The sequence below is a fragment of the Saccoglossus kowalevskii genome, chromosome 7 (genome assembly GCF_978046115.1).
Source record: "Saccoglossus kowalevskii chromosome 7, keSacKowa6.1, whole genome shotgun sequence".
Lineage (NCBI taxonomy): Eukaryota > Metazoa > Hemichordata > Enteropneusta > Harrimaniidae > Saccoglossus > Saccoglossus kowalevskii.
The window spans coordinates 25,531,867-25,554,551 of NC_140647.1; the positions used below are offsets into that span (position 1 = coordinate 25,531,867).

At 38.9% G+C, this 22,685-nt stretch overlaps 2 protein-coding genes across 2 annotated transcripts in view; one reads left to right on the forward strand and one right to left on the reverse strand.

The window, feature by feature from the left end:
• LOC102808002 (polyribonucleotide 5'-hydroxyl-kinase Clp1-like) overlaps window positions 1-4,685 on the forward strand; it is a 38,120-nt gene extending 33,435 nt beyond the window's left edge. Inside the window, exons 10-12 of the mRNA XM_085501369.1 lie at window positions 1,381-1,461; window positions 2,081-2,177; window positions 2,677-4,685. Coding sequence (XP_085357495.1) covers window positions 1,381-1,461; window positions 2,081-2,177; window positions 2,677-2,788 — 290 coding nt within the window. The 3' untranslated portion in view covers window positions 2,789-4,685. The remainder of the gene's footprint in view (window positions 1-1,380; window positions 1,462-2,080; window positions 2,178-2,676) is intronic.
• A 3,548-nt stretch (window positions 4,686-8,233) lies between these two features.
• LOC100367600 (tripartite motif-containing protein 2-like) lies at window positions 8,234-14,248 on the reverse strand. Its single transcript, XM_002741610.3, has 2 exons — window positions 14,140-14,248; window positions 8,234-12,314 (listed from the first exon to the last, which is right to left on the reverse strand). Exon 2 carries the CDS (start codon window positions 12,248-12,250, stop codon window positions 9,461-9,463), a length of 2,790 nt encoding a protein of 929 aa, XP_002741656.2. The 5' UTR covers window positions 12,251-12,314; window positions 14,140-14,248; the 3' UTR covers window positions 8,234-9,460.
• Between the last annotated feature and the right edge of the window lie 8,437 nt (window positions 14,249-22,685).

Here is a 22,685-nt window from a genome sequence, read left to right on the forward strand (position 1 = left end):
AGTGACAGGGAATGGACCTTAGCATCAAACTGTTGGCCTTAGTGACAGGGAATGGACCTTAGCAACTAACTGTTGGCCTTAGTGACAGGGAATGGATCTTAGCAACAAACTGTCGGCCTTAGTGACAGGGAATGGACCTTAGCAACAAACTGTTGGCCTTAGTGACAGGGAATGGACTTTAGCAACAAACTGTTGGACTTAGTGACAGGGAATGGACCTTAGCAACACACTGTTGGCCTTAGTGACAGGGAATGGACCTTAGCAACAAACTGTTGGCCTTAGTGACAGGGAATGGACCTTAGCAACACACTGTTGGCCTTAGTGACAGGGAATGGACCTTAGCAACTAACTGTTGGCCTCTGTAACAGGGAATGGACCTTAGCAACTAACTGTTGGCCTTAGTGACAGGGAATGGACCTTAGCAACACACTGTTGGCCTTAGTGACAGGGAATGGACCTTAGCAACACACTGTTGGCCTCAGTAACATGGAATGGACCTTAGCAACAAACTGTTGGCCTTAGTGACAGGGAATGGACCTTAGCAACACACTGTTGGCCTTAGTGACAGGGAATGGACCTTAGCTACAAACTGTTGGCCTTAGTGACAGGGAATGGACCTTAGCAACAAACTGTTGGCCTTAGTGACATGGAATGGACCTTAGCAACAAACTGTTGATCTTAGTGGCAGGGAATGGACCTTAGCAACAAACTGTTGGCCTCAGTAACATGGAATGGACCTTAGCAACAAACTGTTGACCTTAGTGATAGGGAATGGACTTTAGCAACAAACTGTTGGCCTTAGTGACAGGGAATGGACCTTAGCAACACACTGTTGGCCTCAGTAACATGGAATGGACCTTAGCAACAAACTGTTGGCCTTAGTGACAGGGAATGGACCTTAGCAACAAACTGTTGGCCTCAGTGACAGGGAATGGTCCTTAGCAACACACTGTTGGCCTCAGTAACATGGAATGAACCTTAGCAACAAACTGTTGGCCTTAGTGACAGGGAATGGACCTTAGCAACAAACTGTTGGCCTTAGTGACAGGGAATGGACCTTAGCGACAAACTGTTGACCTTAGTGACAGGGAATAGACCTTAGCAACAAACTGTTGGCCTCAGTGACAGGGAATGGACCTTAGCAACAAACTGTTGGCCTCAGTGACAGGGAATGGTCCTTAGCAACACACTGTTGGCCTCAGTGACAGGGAATGGACCTTAGCAACACACTGTTGGCCTTAGTAACAGGGAATAGACCTTAGCAACAAACTGTTGACCTTAGTGAAAGGGAATGGCTGTCACATCGGCGTTTGTATGATTTGTATTTGTGCCTATGCATTCTTCTCATTACTGTTTATTTATTTTGTGTGATTTCTGCAGCACCTGATGTGCCTTATTCCTGTTTACCTCTTGGAATGGTACCAGAAGACAACCAAACAAAATTAGTTCCTGTTAATCCAAGTAAGTTATCTTCATCTGTTTGACTTGTATCCATGGTTTCACGAGATGTGTTTTAACATCAGCTTGTGTCACCTTTCACAACATAAATCTGCATAACCTTTTTTCATATATATATATTTTTATTAAATTATTTCTAATCTGTACCTTATATCTATTTAATTAAGAAGTCACACATAAATTATATAAAAGTGTTGATATTCTAATTAATAAAAAAATTTGTTTTATTTTAATTATTTTCTCTAAATTAAATTTTATTTTTTAAATCAACCAGATGAAATACGATATTCTGGTGTTTATTAAAGATTTGTTGTTTTCAATCACTTTTTGATTGAAACATTTATGGTACATGACTGGGACTTTGCATTGTGGGTGCTTGTCATTAATAGAGGGCAGTATTGCAAAAACATCTTCGCACTAATCAGTGACTATGGCTACCAGATCATGTGTTAATTTGATGATAGACAAACGCTCATGAAATTCTCAAGTCAAGAATAATTGTAAAATTCAACACCAGTGGATGTTGAAAATGTTGAAATCCACTAAATTAACGAACCATAAAAATGTTCCTGCAACAAAAGTTAATGTTGTATCCTGTTCATTCATTGTTGGTTTCTTCTAGGTCCCGAACTTGTGCACCATGTATTAGGATTATCATCAGCAAGTTCGGCAGAGGATGATGACATCGTTGGAAGCAACATGTTAGGATTCATTGTCATGTAAGTATAGTGTAGTTGAAGAATACATCAGTCTTTTTATAAGGTGTAGTTTTCGTTGGTTGTTACAAAGTCTGTTCACACATAGATTCATCAAAAAAGATTGTGAATAGAATTGGAGATAAGACAGCACAGACTTGATGGGTATCTAACGATGAAACTTTTAATATAGAACCCTATAGAACCCAATACAACTTCAAACAATACCTGGTAACATTGTCTCAGATGTTCATACACTTCTGTTTACGACACAAACAATATAGGTTGCAGTTTAAGAATTACGTTATTGACACAAGGGTGGAGGGCTCAAATAGTGTAGCCTGGTGAACTGGAGAGGTTTTATCATATGAAATTAATTATACCGTATCATATAGTATATGTGTTAATTCCATGTGCGATTCTCATCTCAGCTTAACTAAACAATAGACCAGACTAAGTATCCATAGGCTTTTAATGGAGAAAATACAGTATTGTGATATCTGTTTATGTTTTGTTGTTGTAGTACAAATGTAGATATGGAACGCAAGACATTTACAGTATTATCACCTGCACCAAGACCATTGCCAAGTAAAATCTGTGTCCTCAGTTCTGTCAGGTTCATGGACCTCAAGTAGTAGTGGATGTAGCCAGAACATGTGCGCACCACCCTCTTCATGGATCTCTAGTGGTATTGTACATAGCCTGGTAATGTGAATGGCGCCCTGATACCCTACCCTGTAATGAGTTATGGGTTAACTCACATACTATTAGGACATGGTATTTGGTACGAAATGTAGATTCATATTCCATCTGTGTTTTGTATTACTTGTTTTTTACAAGATCCTTCTAACTTATGAGTATGCGTTTTCATAAATACTCTACTCATCTGACTTAGTACCCAGGATACTCAGCTTCAAGAGTCATGTTTTTTAGAGGGCACCTCATTTTTAAAAAAATATGACCTAATTTTAAAAAAAATATGAAAATGACAGTTTTTGTTCACAATGAGAGTCAAGTATGGATACTAAGTCCCAGCTAGATGAGTATGGTTTATTGGAACCATTGAATAAAAATGTATATTTTTAATTAATATGTATTGTTGTCTTTATTTTTTTTATCTCGAGGGAAATGTTTATTTGATACGCTGCTTATGTTTGCTCAGAAATATCATGCCTTTTTTGCATCAAAACATCATTTATCGATGCACCATATTTCATCAGAGTGAGACTCACCTTTAATTCACTGTAGGTGGTATTATAAACCGCTTCAATTGTGCGCAAAATCCTAAAATAAAAATTAAATAGTTCTACCATACTGTTATTTTTGCTATTTTGGATTAATCAGGGGAAATAAAATCCCTATATTTTACATTCTTGCATAAAACAAATATCAGTGAAAATAAACTCCATACAAAACAGCCAAAATGTCTTTTAAGCGAAAATAATTTTACAATATCGTTAGTTACCAACTTTTATGTTTTTTGTTGTCTGAAATATGTGCAATCAAAACCTGGCATCAGTGCCAAATACTGGATTTATCAAAAAATAGGAAAACAAATCATCAGTAATTTGACGAGATGAAGGATTTCTTGTATATATTACCATCATTTTCTGGCTGGTGGGACTTTTATATGGTTATTACAGTATCCACTTATAGATGAGTTGATGTCAGTGGATTTATTTAGTTACATTGTCCTACTAGTGTAAGAGTATTTTTTTAATTGTGCATTTTACAACCATGATGTATATAACGTCAATATTCCACTGATATTTTTTAGATATTGCCAATTATGAACTGAACTTAAAAAGTTTAAATAAAGTACTTATTTTATGTTCAGGTGATAGCAACAATGCTTGTGTCAAAATATCTGCACCGCAGATTTTCTCAAAATGTTTTTTTTATTTTATAAACCATGTAGATAAGTGCCAGTCCATGCTTCTGCTGCATTACTGTAAAATCTGTATTAAAAGCTGCGGCTTCTAACAAAAAGGTGTACAATGCAACAGAGGGGGTGCGGCTTCTATTAGAGCATCTACACTTTGATAAATGGTAAATTTTGGGGTCTGAATTGTTCAAAAAGAATGGGTGTGGCTTCTATTAGGGATGCGGCTACTAATACAGATTTTACGGTACATCTCCACATTAAAACTCCTTTTTAAAAGTTTGAATTCCTGGCATTCTGGAAATTGTATATTTCTTCTGGTTTTATAGAATTTTTCTCTTCCAATACCAACATGGACAGCTGTTTTATTTTTGTCTTGCTTAACTTTTTCAAATTCAAACTGAAATGTTAAATATTTATTGAGTAATTTGGCGTAAATGGTCAAATCCATATCATCCTGGTTTTGTCAAATGAAGCATTAGCCCCCTCTAGAGTTGAACTTCATTGCCACAAGTTGAGGGTCAAAGATATGGAGATCACCTGATTTTCTACATATTGATTTGATTTTTGGTTCAACCATCTGGTGCCATGTTTAACGAATTTTTCTTTTTTAAATGGAAATTTCAATAAAATAATCAATATAGAAAGAATATATTGATATGTTTTTGTCTTTTTTTTAAATGGTGGTGATTTTATTTGTATACTAGTTGGAAAGAAGCAATTTCTAAATAATTATGCCTGCAAGTAATCAATTACTCCAGTTTGAATGATAAACTAAGATTTGTCAAATCAGACACAATGCCTAGTATTGACAATATACATGTAACCACAGTGAAATTTCAACCCTCCATACATTGCAATGAGCTGTGAAATTGAGTGGGTAATCGGCATGTGAAGGTTATTCAACCAGTCTCCGTATCCGTACATTCAGATGCTAGACTATATTGAAATCTGGAGTTAGTAATTAAATACCTGTTATTCCCGCAGTGTGTGGTATCATAGGAATGGTACACAAATGACAAAAAAAAGACTTTTTCATGAATTTGATTTTTCTTGATTTGAGTGTCATAATATTTAGACATATTCTCATATTAAACTGATTTGACTGCCATCATATTTAGATATATTCTCATATTAACCTGATTTGACTGTCATATTTAGATATATTCTCATATTAAACTGATTTGACTGCCATCATATTTAGATATATTCTCATATTAAACTGATTTGACTGCCATCATATTTAGATATATTCTCATATTAAACTGATTTGACTATCATCATATTTAGATATATTCTCATAATCAACTGATTTGACTGCCATAATATTTAGACATATTCTCATATTAAACTGATTTGACTGTCATCATATTTAGATATATTCTCATAATCAACTGATTTGACTGTCATAATATTTAGGCATATTCTCATATTAAACTGATTTGACTGTCATAATCTTTAGACATTCTCATATTAAACTGATTTGACAGTCATCATATTTAGATATATTCTCATAATCAACTGATTTGACTGTCATAATATTTAGACATATTCTCATATTAAACTGATTTGACAGTCATCATATTTAGATATATTCTCATAATCAACTGATTTGACTGTCATAAGATTTAGACATATTCTCATATTAAACTGATTTGACAGCCATCATATTAAGATATATTCTCATAATCAACTGATTTGACTGTCATAATATTTAGACATTTCTCATATTAAACTGATTTGACTGTCATCATATTTAGATATATTCTCATAATCAACTGATTTGACTGTCATAAGATTTAGACATATTCTCATATTAAACTGATTTGACAGCCATCATATTTAGATATATTCTCATAATCAACTGATTTGACTGTCATAATATTTAGACATTTCTCATATTAAACTGATTTGACTGTCATCATATTTAGATATATTCTCATATTAAACTGATTTGACTGCCATAATCTTTAGACATTCTCATATTAAACTGATTTGACTGTCATCATATTTAGATATATTCTCATATTAAACTGATTTGACTGCCATAATCTTTAGACATTCTCATAATAAACTGATTTGACTGTCATAATATTTAGACATATTAAACTGATTTGACTGCCATAATCTTTAGACATTCTCATATTAAACTGATTTGACTGTCATAATATTTAGACATATTCTCATAATCAACTGATTTGACTGCCATAATATTTAGACATTCTCATATTAAACTGATTTGACTCGTATTTAGATATATTCTCATATTAAACTGATTTGACTGTCATCATATTTAGATATATTCTCATAATCAACTGATTTGACTGTCATAATATTTAGACATTCTCATATTAAACTGATTTGACTCATAATATTTAGATATATTCTCATATTAAACTGATTTGACTCATAATATTTAGATATATTCTCATATTAAACAGATTTGACTTCCATAATATTTAGACAAAAAAATTGGAAACGTCTCATACTCCTACCTTGGTGTTAAAATCAATGCTACTGGTAAACTGAACAGAGCTCAAGAAGACCTTAGTCACAGAGCAATGAAGGCACTTTTTAAACTAAAACAATTACTCTATGCAGACCCAAATATCCCAATCAAAACACATCTGAAATTGTTTGATGCTATGGTTAAACCAATTTTACTCTACTGTAGCGAAATCTGGGCAAGCGATATTATTAATATGCACTCAACAGACTTGTTTAAACAATCTTTGCCTATGGAAAAATTACATCACAAAATGTGTAAGTACCTACTACAAGTAAACTGTAAAGCCACAAACTTGGCATGTTTACTTGAACTGGGAAGATATCCACTTATCATCTCAAGCATCAAACGTATGATTAATTACTGGCTGAAAATAAAACATATGGATGAAAACACTGATCTCTGAAGCCTACAAACTTGGCACCAATTTGGACAAAGAAAACGTCAGTAATTGGACCACAGGCATAAAAAAATTACTGAACCTTATAGAAATTAGTGATGTTTGCGAAAAAACCAGTATTATCCCATTAGCTACAAAAAAACTAAAAAATATGTTTGAGAAACACTGCACAGAAACAATGCATAATGACAATAAAGGCACTAATCACAAAAATAAACTTCGTACCTACAGACAGCTGAAAACTGATTTTGCACTTGAAAAATACCTTGAAATTATTAAAAACCCCATCCACAGATCATCTATGACTAAACTGAGGATAAGTGCCCACATACTTCAGATTGAAGTTGGGCGATATCACAACATAGATATCTTAAATAGAACATGCCCTGTCTGTGACTCCAATGAAATTGAAGATGAAGAACATTTCCTCTTCAATTGTAACCTGTACAAATTTGAGAGAGAGATGCTTTGTTTGAAAACGTAAACTTATCCGGTAATCTGAAAGCACTTCTCAATAACAAAAATTCTGAAACCGTCCAAGCAATTGCCAAGTTTATCAGCGACTGTTTCAATAAAAGAGAGAATTTCATGAAAAGCAATTTACCAGCTGCCTCAAAATAACACCAACAAATATTTATATAATAATATTTTCACAGTATTACTATTTATTTCTTTTTTATTATTATTATTACTTATGTATTTTATTGTTCATTATATCCTTATTGTATTCTAATCTAGATCCCAGAAGGGATACGATATCAATAAAGGTTGTTATTATTATTAAACTGATTTGACTGTCATCATATTTAGTGCAATAGAAACGAATGTCAGAAGGATAGAAAAATGCAAGTGGAGCAGAAATGTGTGTTGGACACAACTGCATGTCAGGGTAGAACACATCACATGTCAGTGGAACAGAAGCACTTGTCAGTAGTGTAGAACATATGTCAATGGACAAATACTCATGTCAGTAGTACAGAACAAATGTCATTAGCGCAGATTATATGTCAGTAGAGGAGAAATGCATGTCAGAGTAGAACACAATCATATCAGTGGAGCAGTACACATGTCAGCAGAGTATGAATCAGAAATGTATGTCAGTAGAATAGAACACAATCATATCAGTGGAGCAGTACACATGTCAGCAGAGTATGAATCAGAAATGTATGTCAGTAGAATAGAACACAATCATATCAGTAGAGTAGAACACATGTCAAAAGAGCTTGATCGATATCAGAAATGCTCCAAGATCTTGGCTAACATATGCATGATGTAATGAATACAGTAATAAATTTTAAAAATTAAAAAATATTATTTTAATTATCGTTTAAAAAAATCAATTTATATTAATGAAGCCTGGTTTGTTTTGTAACGACTAATCTGTTTTGGTGATTTACTACAGAAATAGATCATCAGATTACCCAGAGAACACTACACTCTTACTGCTCTGCCTAAATCAGCATTAATTTTCATAAATAATAATTACAAATCTTAATTGTTCAAGATGTATTATAGATAAAAATACAGTTCTGAAAAACCCATGATCACCCAGCATCTTTTACATCTGTACATATTTGAAAATGTTTATTAGAGATTTCATTTGACAAATAACTTACTAAATTCCTACAGACTTCCACCAGTATGAGTAGCACAATGCATCAAGTGTACAAGTAACAATGAGCAATCTCAATATGACAGGATCTAAACCCCCTCCCCACATATCAATTAATACTATCGACAGTATACAACGCAGTATTCATATTAGACATTTCGTGGCCATCCATTGGCGTAGGTTAATCATTTTGATTCTTATCAAGGTCAATTTCAGTACTAAGGAGCCTCTTATCAACCGACTTGAGTGCATTTGTTGAATTCCTTTTAATATATGTCACTAATTGATCATATTATGTAAATGGTATCAGATAGAAAATGATAACAGTGATATGAGTACTCAACAGGTGGTTTATGCATGCATCAATCTGAGGATGGATGCATCTTGTGTTATCTTGTGTGGCGATTTTTCAGAAATCTTGTGAAGACCTTTTGGGAGTTCTGATATGAAAATTAGCACATTGAATAACTGAATCATGTATCTGATAGAGGAGTAATGTCCATCGAGAGATGATGCTGGATGCTTTATCACTAAAGAATTTGCTGGATGTTAAAGTTAAACTTGACCAGTCAGAGGTCCATTGTACCATATAGTACGAAATCATGCGATGACCTGGATTTTCAACCTTGTGTACAAAATATGGATTCAATTTGCATGATGACAACATATCAGTCTTGTCACTTTCTATTATAATATTACGTTTTGTTAGCATATAATTGTTGTTATTGTTCAATGTCAACTGCATGTTCTTGTTATTTTAGTAATTTAATTGTAACTATATAAACAATTTGACTGTTCATATTGACAATTAAATTACTGAACAAATATAATGGTTCAATGTTTAAACTGTCAACAATTCATGTTCCGTGTACTTTTATGTTTTTTTTCTCGTGTTAGAATTTTCACATTAGAAAACCTTGATGCAGTGATGGCCACTATCCACAACAGCAACTCTCAGTGGCTTCTCGGATGCAATGGCAATACCTTCTGGACATTCTAGCCATTTGCTGTCATTGTTGAGGTGTCTGACAAAGCTACCGTTGGGCTTGAACAACTGGACTTTGTTGCTAAGGTAGTCATTGACAATGATGTCATCTTTCTGGGTACAGGCCACTCCTGTTGGTCGGTAGAATTGCCCTTGTCTGTCACCGTGGGTTCCAAAATCAAACAAGAAAGTTCCCCTGTAATCAAACACTTGGACACGATGATAGCAGTAGTCAGAAACAATGATGTTGTCCCGATTATTGACAGCAACATACAGTGGATAGTTGAATTCTCCAGGGCCCTCTCCTTTACCTCCAAATGTGTGGACGTGTGTGCCATCCAGGGAAAATGTACGAACACAATGCTGCGGATGGTCGACAACATGAACAAGACCATGACGTCCAACAGCAACACCCCAGGGACCCTTCAAAATGCCTGAACCAATTGTGCGAATAATCCGACCATCATAGTCGCATAGCAACACATGTTTGTTGTCATAGTCTGAAATTAATAGCTGTTCACTGTTTGTGATTGCCACTCCCACAGGATCAAACTTTCTAGTGAAATTTCGATAAGAGAAAACATGGCTTAACTTGCCATCTCGGAAGAATACTTGCATTCTGTTATTACCTCGATCAGCAACAACAATATCATCATTGTGGGAAATAGCAATACCGCGTGGTCCACACAGTTTACCTGGTGCAGTTCCCTTGCCACCAATCTTCAAAAATGGGCGGCCTTCTAACCATTCATCATCATCATCTTCAGATTCATTTTCTAGCTCATCAGCATAGTATTGATTTTTCTTTGCAGGCTTAAGGATTATATTAATTCCTGGTGGATTTTGACCTTGTGCTCCACGTGCAAACTGTTGGTAATGCTCGGGTTGCATAGATAATGCTAGTGGTTCTCCATAAGGCTGACCTAGGAAATTTATACGTAGGTCATGATTACCAGGCATTGTCGGATTGTACCCAACTGAATAGCTTCCATCAGGATTGGTGGCAACTTTTGCTCGATGAACCTGATGGGCTGGCGTGTAAACTCTAGCTGAGATATCTTCATCCCCTGCACGTCCTTTCCTACTTGGTCCACGGGATGGTCTTCCATCTCTGCTGAATCTGAGACCAACAGGGGTGTATCTTGGAGGGCTATCATCATTTGTCATAGAACCAATATCTCTGGTATCTGTTGTCATAGTTACTGCATCCCTGGTCATAGGTACGTTCTGTGGTGTTCCGCGTGGAGGAGGTGGAGTGGGTGGTAGTTTAACTTGAGGAATAGATAAAGTGATTGGTGGTGGTAATGGCGATTCAGCTCTATACACTTCAAGTTCTGGTTCCTCAGGTATGGTAGATGGAGCATAGTGTGGTGTGTCATCTCCATTTAGAGTTACTCGTGGAGAATACTCAGCTGTGGAAGATGGAGATCTAGCTGGTGTTGTTGGTTTCCGGGCAACACTGATGGTACCAAGATGATTCATGCTGTGCAAACTGGTATGGAAATCTTCATTGCTTGTGAATTCAATTGCACTGCTATCCACTGGTTCCAACTTGATACGAGTAGCCATCAGTTCTTGTAATCTGTTCTCCAGCTCACTGTTCAGTCCAATCATATCAAGAGGATTTCCAAACTTCAGCATATTCTCTGTGAAATCACAACTGTCATGAATGTTGTTCAAACCTTGTTGAAGACGTTGAAACTGTTCGTCTAGAACGGCTCGCTTTCCCAATATTTTATGTTCCATTTCATCCACTAAATCATTCTCCAATTTTCTCAATTGTTCTATTTCTCTACGAACACGATCACGGAGTTTAATCTCTGCAAAATCGCACTGAGTCTCGATATCCATTAACACGGCCCGGACATCAGTCAGACTCTGCTGCAATGGTGGAATTTTCTTTTCGGTTTCTCGGAGAAGGCGTTCTAAGTGATTAAATTGCCGGCTAACCGACTCCTGTAGTGGCGTCACATGGTGTTGCGGGTATTTGTGCTCTGTGGTGGTGCATTTATCACATACTGGTATGTCACACGTTTCGCAATATTGCTCCATCAGAAATCCTTCGTGGTCTGAGCATACAGTGGGATGCATCAGAGACGACCTCTTCAATAACGAATTCTGCATATCACTAATACTGTCAATGAACTCTTGAAGAGACGTCATACGATGTCCTTTTCCGAGTTTCATTTTCTTGTGAACTTTCTCGCAGTCTTCGCACAGAAAATCGGCGCAATCGTAGCATCGTACAGCAGCGTCTTTATCGCAGACATTGCATTTTGTGGCTTCATTAGAGCCGAGGATCGTTTTCAAATCAATCAGTCCCATTGCTAGCGTGTTGTGTGGCAGATCTCGGATTGAGCGTCTCTCATCTTTGCCGCATACGGGACACTCCAATTCACCTCCGTTACTCGACTCGTACGACTCTAAGCAACCAGTACAAAACGAATGCAGACACGATAAAACTTTTGGCTGATTGAAACGATTATTACAGATCGCACATGTTAAAAACATGTCATCAATTAAGTCCGTGATGTTGGTTTTATCTTCGGGAGTCTTGGGAGGTTCGCCATTCTGTTCCCCGTTCATAGAACCATTAAGTTGATTTGAATGTTGAGACGGGACTTTAGAGTGAGTTGATGGCGCCGTTGAATGATGCGACTTTGTTTCTTCCTGTTCTGCGTCACCGCCTGGCGTATCACCTGCATCCGACATGATATCTAGTGATTCGATTATTGCCTTATATACGTGTTACTTCTACCACATTCGTGTGTCCACACTGTAAAATAATATATACTTAGCCGTTACACATTATTTGAATTTAGAACATGCAGTTTTGTAATAGTTTGTAACACTGATGTAAAATTCATATTGCAATAACTTAAAACAGTTTTTCTCACGTTTACTGATTAAATAGGGTTCCTCATCTGTGGCTGATTTTGAACGTTCTTGTTTGTTTTTTTTGTTTTTTTTACTAAACTTCATTTGGAAAAGTTTATTTTCGCTTGATTAAACTGTTAAATGTTCCAGTAATTCACAGGCAAACTACTGGAGAACAAGTAAGCGTTTTCAACAAGGTTACTTCAAGGTTTCCCTAGACCACGAGCAAGTCCCGAAACAGACTTTATGCAAATCTAGTTTACTCGGCTTTTTTTTTACTCCTGTGATTATTTTTTAATTGAAATACACACGCACTGTTCTACAAGCCATTCTCGAGAGAATTAGCTTTACAAATCGGGATTTAGACAGACAAACATAAGTAAGTCAACTTAAAAGGTAATAGAGGAATGCAACTTCAATTAAATGTATTGTTGTGACAAAATCGAGTCAGATATGAACTATCCCAAACACGTTCACATCCAAGTCTACGAAAAGTTGTTTAGAGTAATAATACGATGTTTTGATCTCTCTAAGCCTCTAAGAGGGATTGGTTTAAGCAAAACTGTTTTATCTAAAATTAGCTAAGTGTGTTACTATGGTTTCAATAAATATATGTGGTTGACATATTTAATATTAATTGTTATTAATATTTATAAACTGTGACTTTTAAAAATTAAATTGAATTAAGTAATGGTAGACTCTATTTCCAATCTCCGTCCCTCGTGTATATAGTTGCCGTTCCTGTTTCTTATACTGTCCCCGAAGGTATTTGTTATTATACACAGGGATAGGTGGCTCGGTGGGCGCCTGAGGCCGAGTCACAGTTGCGCAGTGGCGAACAACCGGAAACGGGTCTAATGTAAGTATATGGCGCACACACACGTCGCGACCTTGGGACACTAAAGCCAACCACAACTATAGTTTATTTCATGAAACTCAATGAAACTTTTTAGAATGTATACTATTCAGTGGGAACTATTTGATTGTAGTCCCTAGAAGCCATTCACATTTTCTAGACGAAAAAAAAAAGGCCCTATATATTCATTCCCGTTGCCCCCAACTGTGACGTCATTTTAAGATTTACATTAAAAACGACGGAAATCCCTGTTTTGGAGGTAAAATAAAAAAATAACTTAACAAGTCGATATGCGGCTGACCAGAGCACACAGCTCTCATGTAGCATACACATAAGACATCGTCCGTACCCGGGGATTGTAAGATTAAATATTACAAGAAGAGGGTGTTTCCCACCTCGGGATATAATTCGAAATGTGACGTTTTACAGGGACGAAAATATCTTTTCTTGAACAGAACTGGGCCGATAATTTTAACCTTACATAGTCAATGTTCTGTAAGAAAGTCTCTTCCAATTAGTTTGGAAACACAATTGTCGACTCACTGCCTATTGTTGACCGTCAACGGCTAGGAATAAAATGCATTGAACCGTATCTTTGATTGTACACGATATTCCGTTATTAATCCGGGTGAGAATGTGGATACTACCAAAATAATTCAAACTAACAACACCAATTGTCGACGTGGAAGCACATAGAACTGAGATATAGAGCACGTAGAATGGGATAATCGGACTAAGAGACACATCACGTACACGCCGTTTAACCGTAAACAGATCGTGAGAATTTCCAAACGATTAATGAGAAACACTATCAAAGTGTCAGTCAATTTATTAATAAAGAAAAACGACATTGTCAAATCCAACTTACCTTCATGCGGGACTCGTGGTTTGTTGACAGAGACAGCGACTGCGGAGCAACTGGATATGTTTGTTTTTACGTCACTTCAGATTGTGTCTGCCGTTCTCGGGCGGATACACAAGTCACTTTGTGCGGCTAACTAAATGCAGTCACTGTGATTAATGGTATATCAGGTAAGTTACTAATCCGATGTTGTTTTAAGCAGCTCTGGACGTTGTGTGTCTTTCGCGTGAACTGAATACGGGTAAATACGATTTGAAAACAAGAATATTATTGATACCTCGATCCCTTCTTTTGAAAGTTGTGCATTCCGTCGTCACGGATACGAAAAGGGGTCGAGGCTGGGCCGACTTCTCCTTTCAATATGACAAAGTCCGTCGAACATAAACTTTTTTCTCCAGAATAAACGGGTCATTATTTTAGGGCGTCCCATCTTTATTGTTGTCATTGTCATTGATATTGAAGGCAATTGGGTGAGTGACTTGCATGCACTTGCGGACAAAGTCATGAAATGGTCCCCTAATTTGAACTTCATTAATTTACATAAACGGACCAAACAAACTAATAAATCAAATTAATTGTATTTTCTACCCGAATAACGGCGTTGTTTAGATCCACATATATCGCTTGTATGTTGTCATGGACGTTAGACGTGTCCACGTCCACCCATTCCGTTATTTACAGCTTCGTATTGTTGCTGTCCTCTGTATCCCCGCACGTATCAGCCGTTATACCATGAGAGTTATTTGTCCGTGGGGTTCTTTGTGATTGCTCTTAAAGGGATGTTATTGTTGTTTTCAGAGGCCAGACCCCGAGAATTGTGTGGCATTGTTGGCTTGAGTTTTCTTCACAAATATTGTAACACATAATGTTACATATACTCCCCGGCATATACTTTTATGCAAATTAGTGGATTTGTTTTTATACGGCGGTGTCTCGGTAGAATAATGTGTTCCACGGCACACTCCCACAAGGACGGTGCACAATCGTTTAGTGGCCCGAAACTACGAGCTGCATAGTGAGACGGGGTGCATATCACCGTGCAGGTATTTGCACACAGTGTTGTGATTGGGGGTAACTGGTACAGTTTTACCGGAAATAAAAAGGGCTTTTTACAATTTACAAGAAAAAAACGTTTTTACAGTTTAGAGTTTACAGAGAAAATAAAGGTTATTTTACATTTTACGGAAGATTAAGAAAAAAAAAACTAGAAAGTTCTTGTATATAGCTCGTTCCACAACTTCGGTTCTTGGTAGGAGAGACTCTTTTTTGCGAAAGAACTGTCTTATAACGCTAACAAACTCGTCACAAATATATATATGTTTTTTTTTATTTACGAATCTCAATACCATTACGCATTGTATTGGTTATATCATGGCTACTACACGATTCGTATTTTATAACACCATTCATATTTCAACATTCTTACAGCACATACTTGTTTTTTGAAATTAGGGTTATCCTGTTATCCTTCCAAATCTGTCGAATGAGAGCTTGTCTAAAACAAGCTTACCTTGCTATTCACATTCACGTATGTTATCGCTTGTCGCGTGGTACAACCATTAGTGATAGTGGCAACGAGATGATAATTGGAGAGACGAGCTTATTCTCCACAGGTGAAGACTAAAATGTTTGGTACATACAATGCTGGTGACCAATGACCATTGAGTGCATTCACTTCCTGGGAATGAGTTATACCATTTATAAAAACATGATAGTTTGACTGACTAGACCATTGAATTCTGGTAACTATTATCCAACCATGATTTCTACAACATACACCACTGGCGACTACCAAACCGTTTGTCTGTCAAGACGATTCACAACTGGTAACTATTATCCAACCATGATTTCTACAATATATACCACTGGTGATCACCAAACAGTTTGACTGTCAAGACCATTCAATAATGGTAATAACTATTATCTAACCATGCTTTCTACAACATGCACCACTGGTGACCACCAAACAGTTTGTCTGCCAAGACCATTCAATACTGGTAATAACTATTATCTACCCATGCTTTCTACAACATACACCAGTGGTGACCACCAAACAGTTCGACTGCCCAGACCATTCAATACTGGTAATAACTATTATCTACCCATGCTTTCTACAACATATACCACTGTTGACCACCAAACAGTTTGACTGTCAAGACCATTCAATAATGGTAATAACTATTATCTAACCATGCTTTCTACAACATATACCACTGGTGACCACCAAACAGTTCGACTGCCCAGACCATTCAATACTGGTAATAACTATTATCTACCCATGCTTTCTACAACATATACCACTGTTGACCACCAAACAGTTTGACTGTCAAGACCATTCAATAATGGTAATAACTATTATCTACCCATGCTTTCTACAACATATACCACTGGTGACTACCAAACAGTTCGACTGTCTAGACCATTCAATAGTTGTAATAACTATTATCTACCCATGCTTTCTACAACATATACCACTGTTGACCACCAAACAGTTTGACTGTCAAGACCATTCAATACTGGTAATAACTATTATCTACCCATGCTTTCTACAACATATACCACTGTTGACCACCAAACAGTTTGACTGTCAAGACCATTCAATAATGGTAATAACTATTATCTACCCATGCTTTCTACAACATGTACCACTCTGTGACAACCAAACAGTTTGACTGTCAAGACCATTCAATACTGGTAATAACTATTATCTACCCATGCCTTCTACAACATACACCACTGGTGACCACCAAACAGTTCGACTGCCCAGACCATTCAATACTGGTAATAACTATTATCTACCCATGCTTTCTACAACATATACCACTGTTGACCACCAAACAGTTCGACTGCCCAGACCATCCAATACTGGTAATAACTATTATCTACATATGCTTTCTACAACATATACCACTGTTGACCACCAAACAGTTCGACTGCCCAGACCATTCAATACTGGTAATAACTATTATCTACCCATGCGTTCTACAACATACACCACTGGTGACCACCAAACAGTTCGACTGTCTAGACCATTCAATAATGGTAGTAACTATCATCTAACCATTCTTTCTACAACATATACTACTGGTGACCACCAAACAGTTTGACTGTCTAGACCATTCAATACTGGTAATAACTATTATCTACCCATGCTTTCTACAACATATACCACTGTTGACCACCAAACAGTTTGACTGTCTAGACCATTCAATAATGGTAATAACTATTATCTAACCATGCTTTCTACAACATATACCACTGGTGACCACCAAACAGTTTGACTGTCTAGACCATTCAATAATGGTAGTAACTATCATCTAACCATTCTTTCTACAACATATACTACTGGTGACCACCAAACAGTTTGACTGTCTAGACCATTCAATAATGGTAGTAACTATCATCTAACCATTCTTTCTACAACATATACTACTGGTGACCACCAAACAGTTTGACTGTCTAGACCATTCAATAATGGTAATAACTATCATCTAATCATTCTTTCTACAACATATACTACTGGTGACCACCAAACAGTTTGACTGTCAAGACCATTCAATACTGGTAATAACTATTATCTACCCATGCCTTCTACAACATACACCACTGGTGACCACCAAACAGTTCGACTGCCCAGACCATTCAATACTGGTAATAACTATTATCTACCCATGCTTTCTACAACATATACCACTGTTGACCACCAAACAGTTCGACTGCCCAGACCATCCAATACTGGTAATAACTATTATCTACATATGCTTTCTACAACATATACCACTGTTGACCACCAAACAGTTCGACTGCCCAGACCATTCAATACTGGTAATAACTATTATCTACCCATGCGTTCTACAACATACACCACTGGTGACCACCAAACAGTTCGACTGTCTAGACCATTCAATAATGGTAGTAACTATCATCTAACCATTCTTTCTACAACATATACTACTGGTGACCACCAAACAGTTTGACTGTCTAGACCATTCAATACTGGTAATAACTATTATCTACCCATGCTTTCTACAACATATACCACTGTTGACCACCAAACAGTTTGACTGTCTAGACCATTCAATAATGGTAATAACTATTATCTAACCATGCTTTCTACAACATATACCACTGGTGACCACCAAACAGTTTGACTGTCTAGACCATTCAATAATGGTAGTAACTATCATCTAACCATTCTTTCTACAACATATACTACTGGTGACCACCAAACAGTTTGACTGTCTAGACCATTCAATAATGGTAATAACTATCATCTAACCATTCTTTCTACAACATATACTACTGGTGACCACCAAACAGTTTGACTGTCTAGACCATTCAATAATGGTAATAACTATTATCCAACCATGCTTCCTACAACATATACCACTGGTGATCACCAAACAGTTTGACTGTCTAGACCATTCAATAATGGTAATAACTATTATCTAACCATGCTTTCTACAACATACATCACTGGTGACCACCAAACAGTTTGACTGTCTAGACCATTCAATAATGGTAATAACTGTTATCCAACCATGCTTCCTACAACATATACCACTGGTGATCACCAAACAGTTTGACTGTCTAGACCATTCAATAATGGTAATAACTATTATCTACCCATGCTTTCACAACATGCACCACTGGTGCCCACCAAACAGTTTGACTGCCCAGACCATTCAAAACTGGTAATAACTATTATCTCCCAATGCTTTCTACAACATATACCTCTGGTGACCACCAAACAGTTTGACTGCCCAGACCATTCAATAATGGTAATAACTATTATGCAACCATGCTTTCCACAACATATACCACCGGTGACCACCAAAAAGTGTGACTGTCTCGACCATTCAATACTGGTAATAACTATTATATACCCATGCTTTCTACAACATATATCACTGGCGACCACCAAACAGTTTGACTGCCCAGACCATTCAATAAAGGTAATAACTAGTATCCAACCATACTTTCTGCAAGATATACCACTGGTGACCACTATACAGTTAGGCTAAGGCAGAGGGTTCTCGGAACTCGCCTATTCACATAGTTCATACCCACCATAGACTCCGGTCAGTCAAAATGTCTATTTTGAACTGTAGGCATTAATCTGCAATTCAGCCAATGACGGAAGAATAAATCTAGGTCAGGGGAAGCCCCATGGGGCGTAGCCATATTGGCCTACTCGTCACTCTAATTCCTTTGTTCCTCGCACCGAGGTCTAAGCCAACGCAACGGAAAAAGTGGGGTGGTTGGTGTCTATGGTGGGTATGAACTATGTGAATAGCCAGATTCCGGGAACCCTCTGCCTAAATTCAATTACCCACCATGGAATCTGGTCAGTCAAAATGACTATTTTGAACTGTAGGCATAGGTGGCGGGTTTCCGAGTAAATAGAAAGTGATGAAAAGGGTATCCCGGTCGGGGATAATGATGTGTGGATTGGGCAGTTTCACATCAGGGGTGATCTCTCCTCCGCCGAGGTGAAACCCTGTGAGGCCTGTAGAAGTTGATAGGTTCCAACTCTGCCTCCCACCAAACATATGCCCATCCCCCTCGTCGCAAGCGGAAGTATCAAACCTGCTTTCCCTGTGAGCTGGGTAGACGACTCCCAAGGAAGGGGGAACCACCTGGTCCCCTCTTCCTAGGAGGGCGCATCGCCACTCTTCCCTCCCCTGGAAGAGCCAGGATGCTTGCCTCCTGGCTACTTCTGGCCAGTGGGTGCCAACTTTGGAGAGATGAGTAACATTCTCGGACCATGGCCTGGTGGTCGGCAATTGCCAACCTCAGACAGAGGTTCCCCTTGGACCCACTCGCCATGGCTATGACTCATATGCCTCCCTCACATGTTGGGGAGCGCAACGTTTAGACAAACAAGCCCAATGAAAAATATGGCCCATGCATTAGATTAAGAGCTGCCATATCAACTAGCTTGAACTGAAATTCTTCTTTGGTACCTGAAATACATGTGGAGCCAGCCGCACACCACCTTCCAGGGGCGAGAAACAGTCAAGCGGACACCCCTTGTGGCGGCTCCGTGTCTAGAACACTGAGTAGCAGATACCCCAATGGGTAGCCTCCAGACTGTTTCGGCGGTGGGACGGTCCAAGGTTAGACCTATTCACCACACCACGGAACGCCAAGCTCCCGATGTACACAACACTACTGTAGCCTCCAGACTGTTTCGGCGGTGGGACAGTCCAAGGTTAGACCTATTCACCACACCCTGGAACGCCAAGCTCCCAACGTACACAACACTCCTGCCGACTCCTGCGTGTGACGCCCAACCGGCCAAGCAAGGTCTGGTTTCCACTACTGTTGTAAATGTTAGTCGAAACACCAGGGGTGCTTCCGGAAGGATCTGCTGTCCCAACTGGACGGCGCACTGCCTTTGAGCCCAGTGGTGTACACACATCAAGGCTCTCAGTTGACTCACTCAGAGTGGACTGCCAACGTCCTGGCCAGGGCAAACGCGAATCCCACAAACACAGCCTACGTCTCGAGATGACATGAGTACACTGATTGAATCAGAGGCCTAGAACCCGAACGAGGGAACCAATCAATTGGAACTTATCAGTTGTGTTGGCCTCTCTAAGCAAACTTCCCTTTGAACCTCTCCGATCAGCACCACTCAATCCTTTGACATGGAAAACAGTCTTCCTACTCTCCTGGCCTCAAGTAGGCATCGGGCTGAACTAGGGTCCCTGTCCTTCTCGGACAGGTATGTTGCCTTTATGGACAATCAAATCATGATAAAGACACAAATCGGGTCTCTCACCAGGAAGCAAACCCCAGGACGTGTCCCATAACCAATCAACATCTCCAGGCTGGCAATGTTGCCAACCTGGAGGATCAGGAGGAGTTGCTTCTGTGCCCGGTTTGAGCGCAGAGTTGCTACGAAAGCCATACTAAGGAGTTGAGCATGGCAAGCACAGGTTTATGTGTTATGGCCAGGGTGAGCAGGACAAACCAGCCTCCCTGACATCCATGGCCAGGTGGTTCACTGCGACCACGCTCGAGGTTTTAACCATTTGGCTTCTTCGACACAAGGTCCACACAGACACCAAGTACGGGCACATGAGGCTTGTGTGATTGCTAACTCACTAGCGCTCGCGTCAGGTGCCCCCTCGAACATATTCAGAGGGCAGGCATCTGGAGAACGCAGAACGTCTTTATCAACTACTACCTAAGAGATACTCAATCCATTGAGAAGGGTCCCTTTTGAATGGGTCCCATCGTAGTGGGTCAGACTTTGGTTGCTGACCCAACCCGAATGACCACAGGGATCCTTGTGCATAGTGATAAGTCAGTCTCAGCAATTTTGCAGACACATTTCTACCATCGGCACTCCCTGGATCTTCCAGGTCTTGCTTTCGGCCTATGCCCTCATGCGAACTGTTTTGGTCCTTATTTCAAGCTAGTGGCCCCAGAATTGGGGTTGGCGTTTAGCATTCTCAGGCACACTGAACCCCGTCACCATGGCAGCATTTTGGCTTTTGCTCCGGGGACGGCACAGGCAAGGTAAGACACGATTTCCTGCATTGGTCTCAGCTAGGTGGTAGTCTAGACACTGCGGGATATCCTGCGTAGCCGGATCGGCGGGGGCTTCCAGAAGGAAGCATCATGCATGCAAATATAGCCTGCATGTGTGCTTCTTCTGGCCTGCCAAAACAAGAGGTCACTGCAGTGGAGGCAATCTGCTCCATCTGTATTTGATCTACCTGACCTACAAGGGACGCAATTTGTCCCGGCAGGTCCTCAACCAAAGCCCTACTCTCGTAGGCAAGCCCCGGCGCCGTGCGAGAATGGGTGGATAGAGGGACCTGCAACAGGCCCCATAGAAGTGAACACCTCCAGGGGCACAGCCTCGCCGTTGCTGACATGCTCTGGAAAACCACCGTCTGAGACAACGGAATGTGAGGATGCCCTCCGGTTAGCGGGGGGCGGGGTGTCTTGAAACCTCCACTGAAGGGCCTCTCACTCAATGTCTCGATACACGTGGCACCGGTAGGCGAGTGGGAGAACAACACACCCCTCACACCAATCTTACTGGACATGCGAAGTGGTCAAATTTGTATCGTTGAGTTTTGTTGTTGTTGTAAATATACACACAAAAGGGGGCGACACAAGGGTGAAAATAATAAAAACTTATCCTTCCAGCCACAGTGTCGGCTGCCATGCTAGCAGCAGCAACCCAAGCTAAAACTTGAACAGGAAAAAGCTCAGTACAGAGAAAGGAACAGAGTGACGAGTAGGCCAATATGGTTAAACCTCATGGCCTTGGTCACGTGGTTTGAGACGTGAGGGAAAATGGGGCTTCCCCTGACCTAGATTTATTTCTCCGTCATTGGCTGAATCGCAGATTAATGCCTACAGTTCAAAATAGTCATTTTGACTGCCTGGAGTCTATGGTGGGTAATTGAACGTAGTGAATTGTAAAGACCATTCAATAATGGTAATAACTATTATCTAACCATACTTTCTACAACATATACCACTGGTGACCACCAAACAGTTCGACTGTCTGGACCATTGAAAAATGG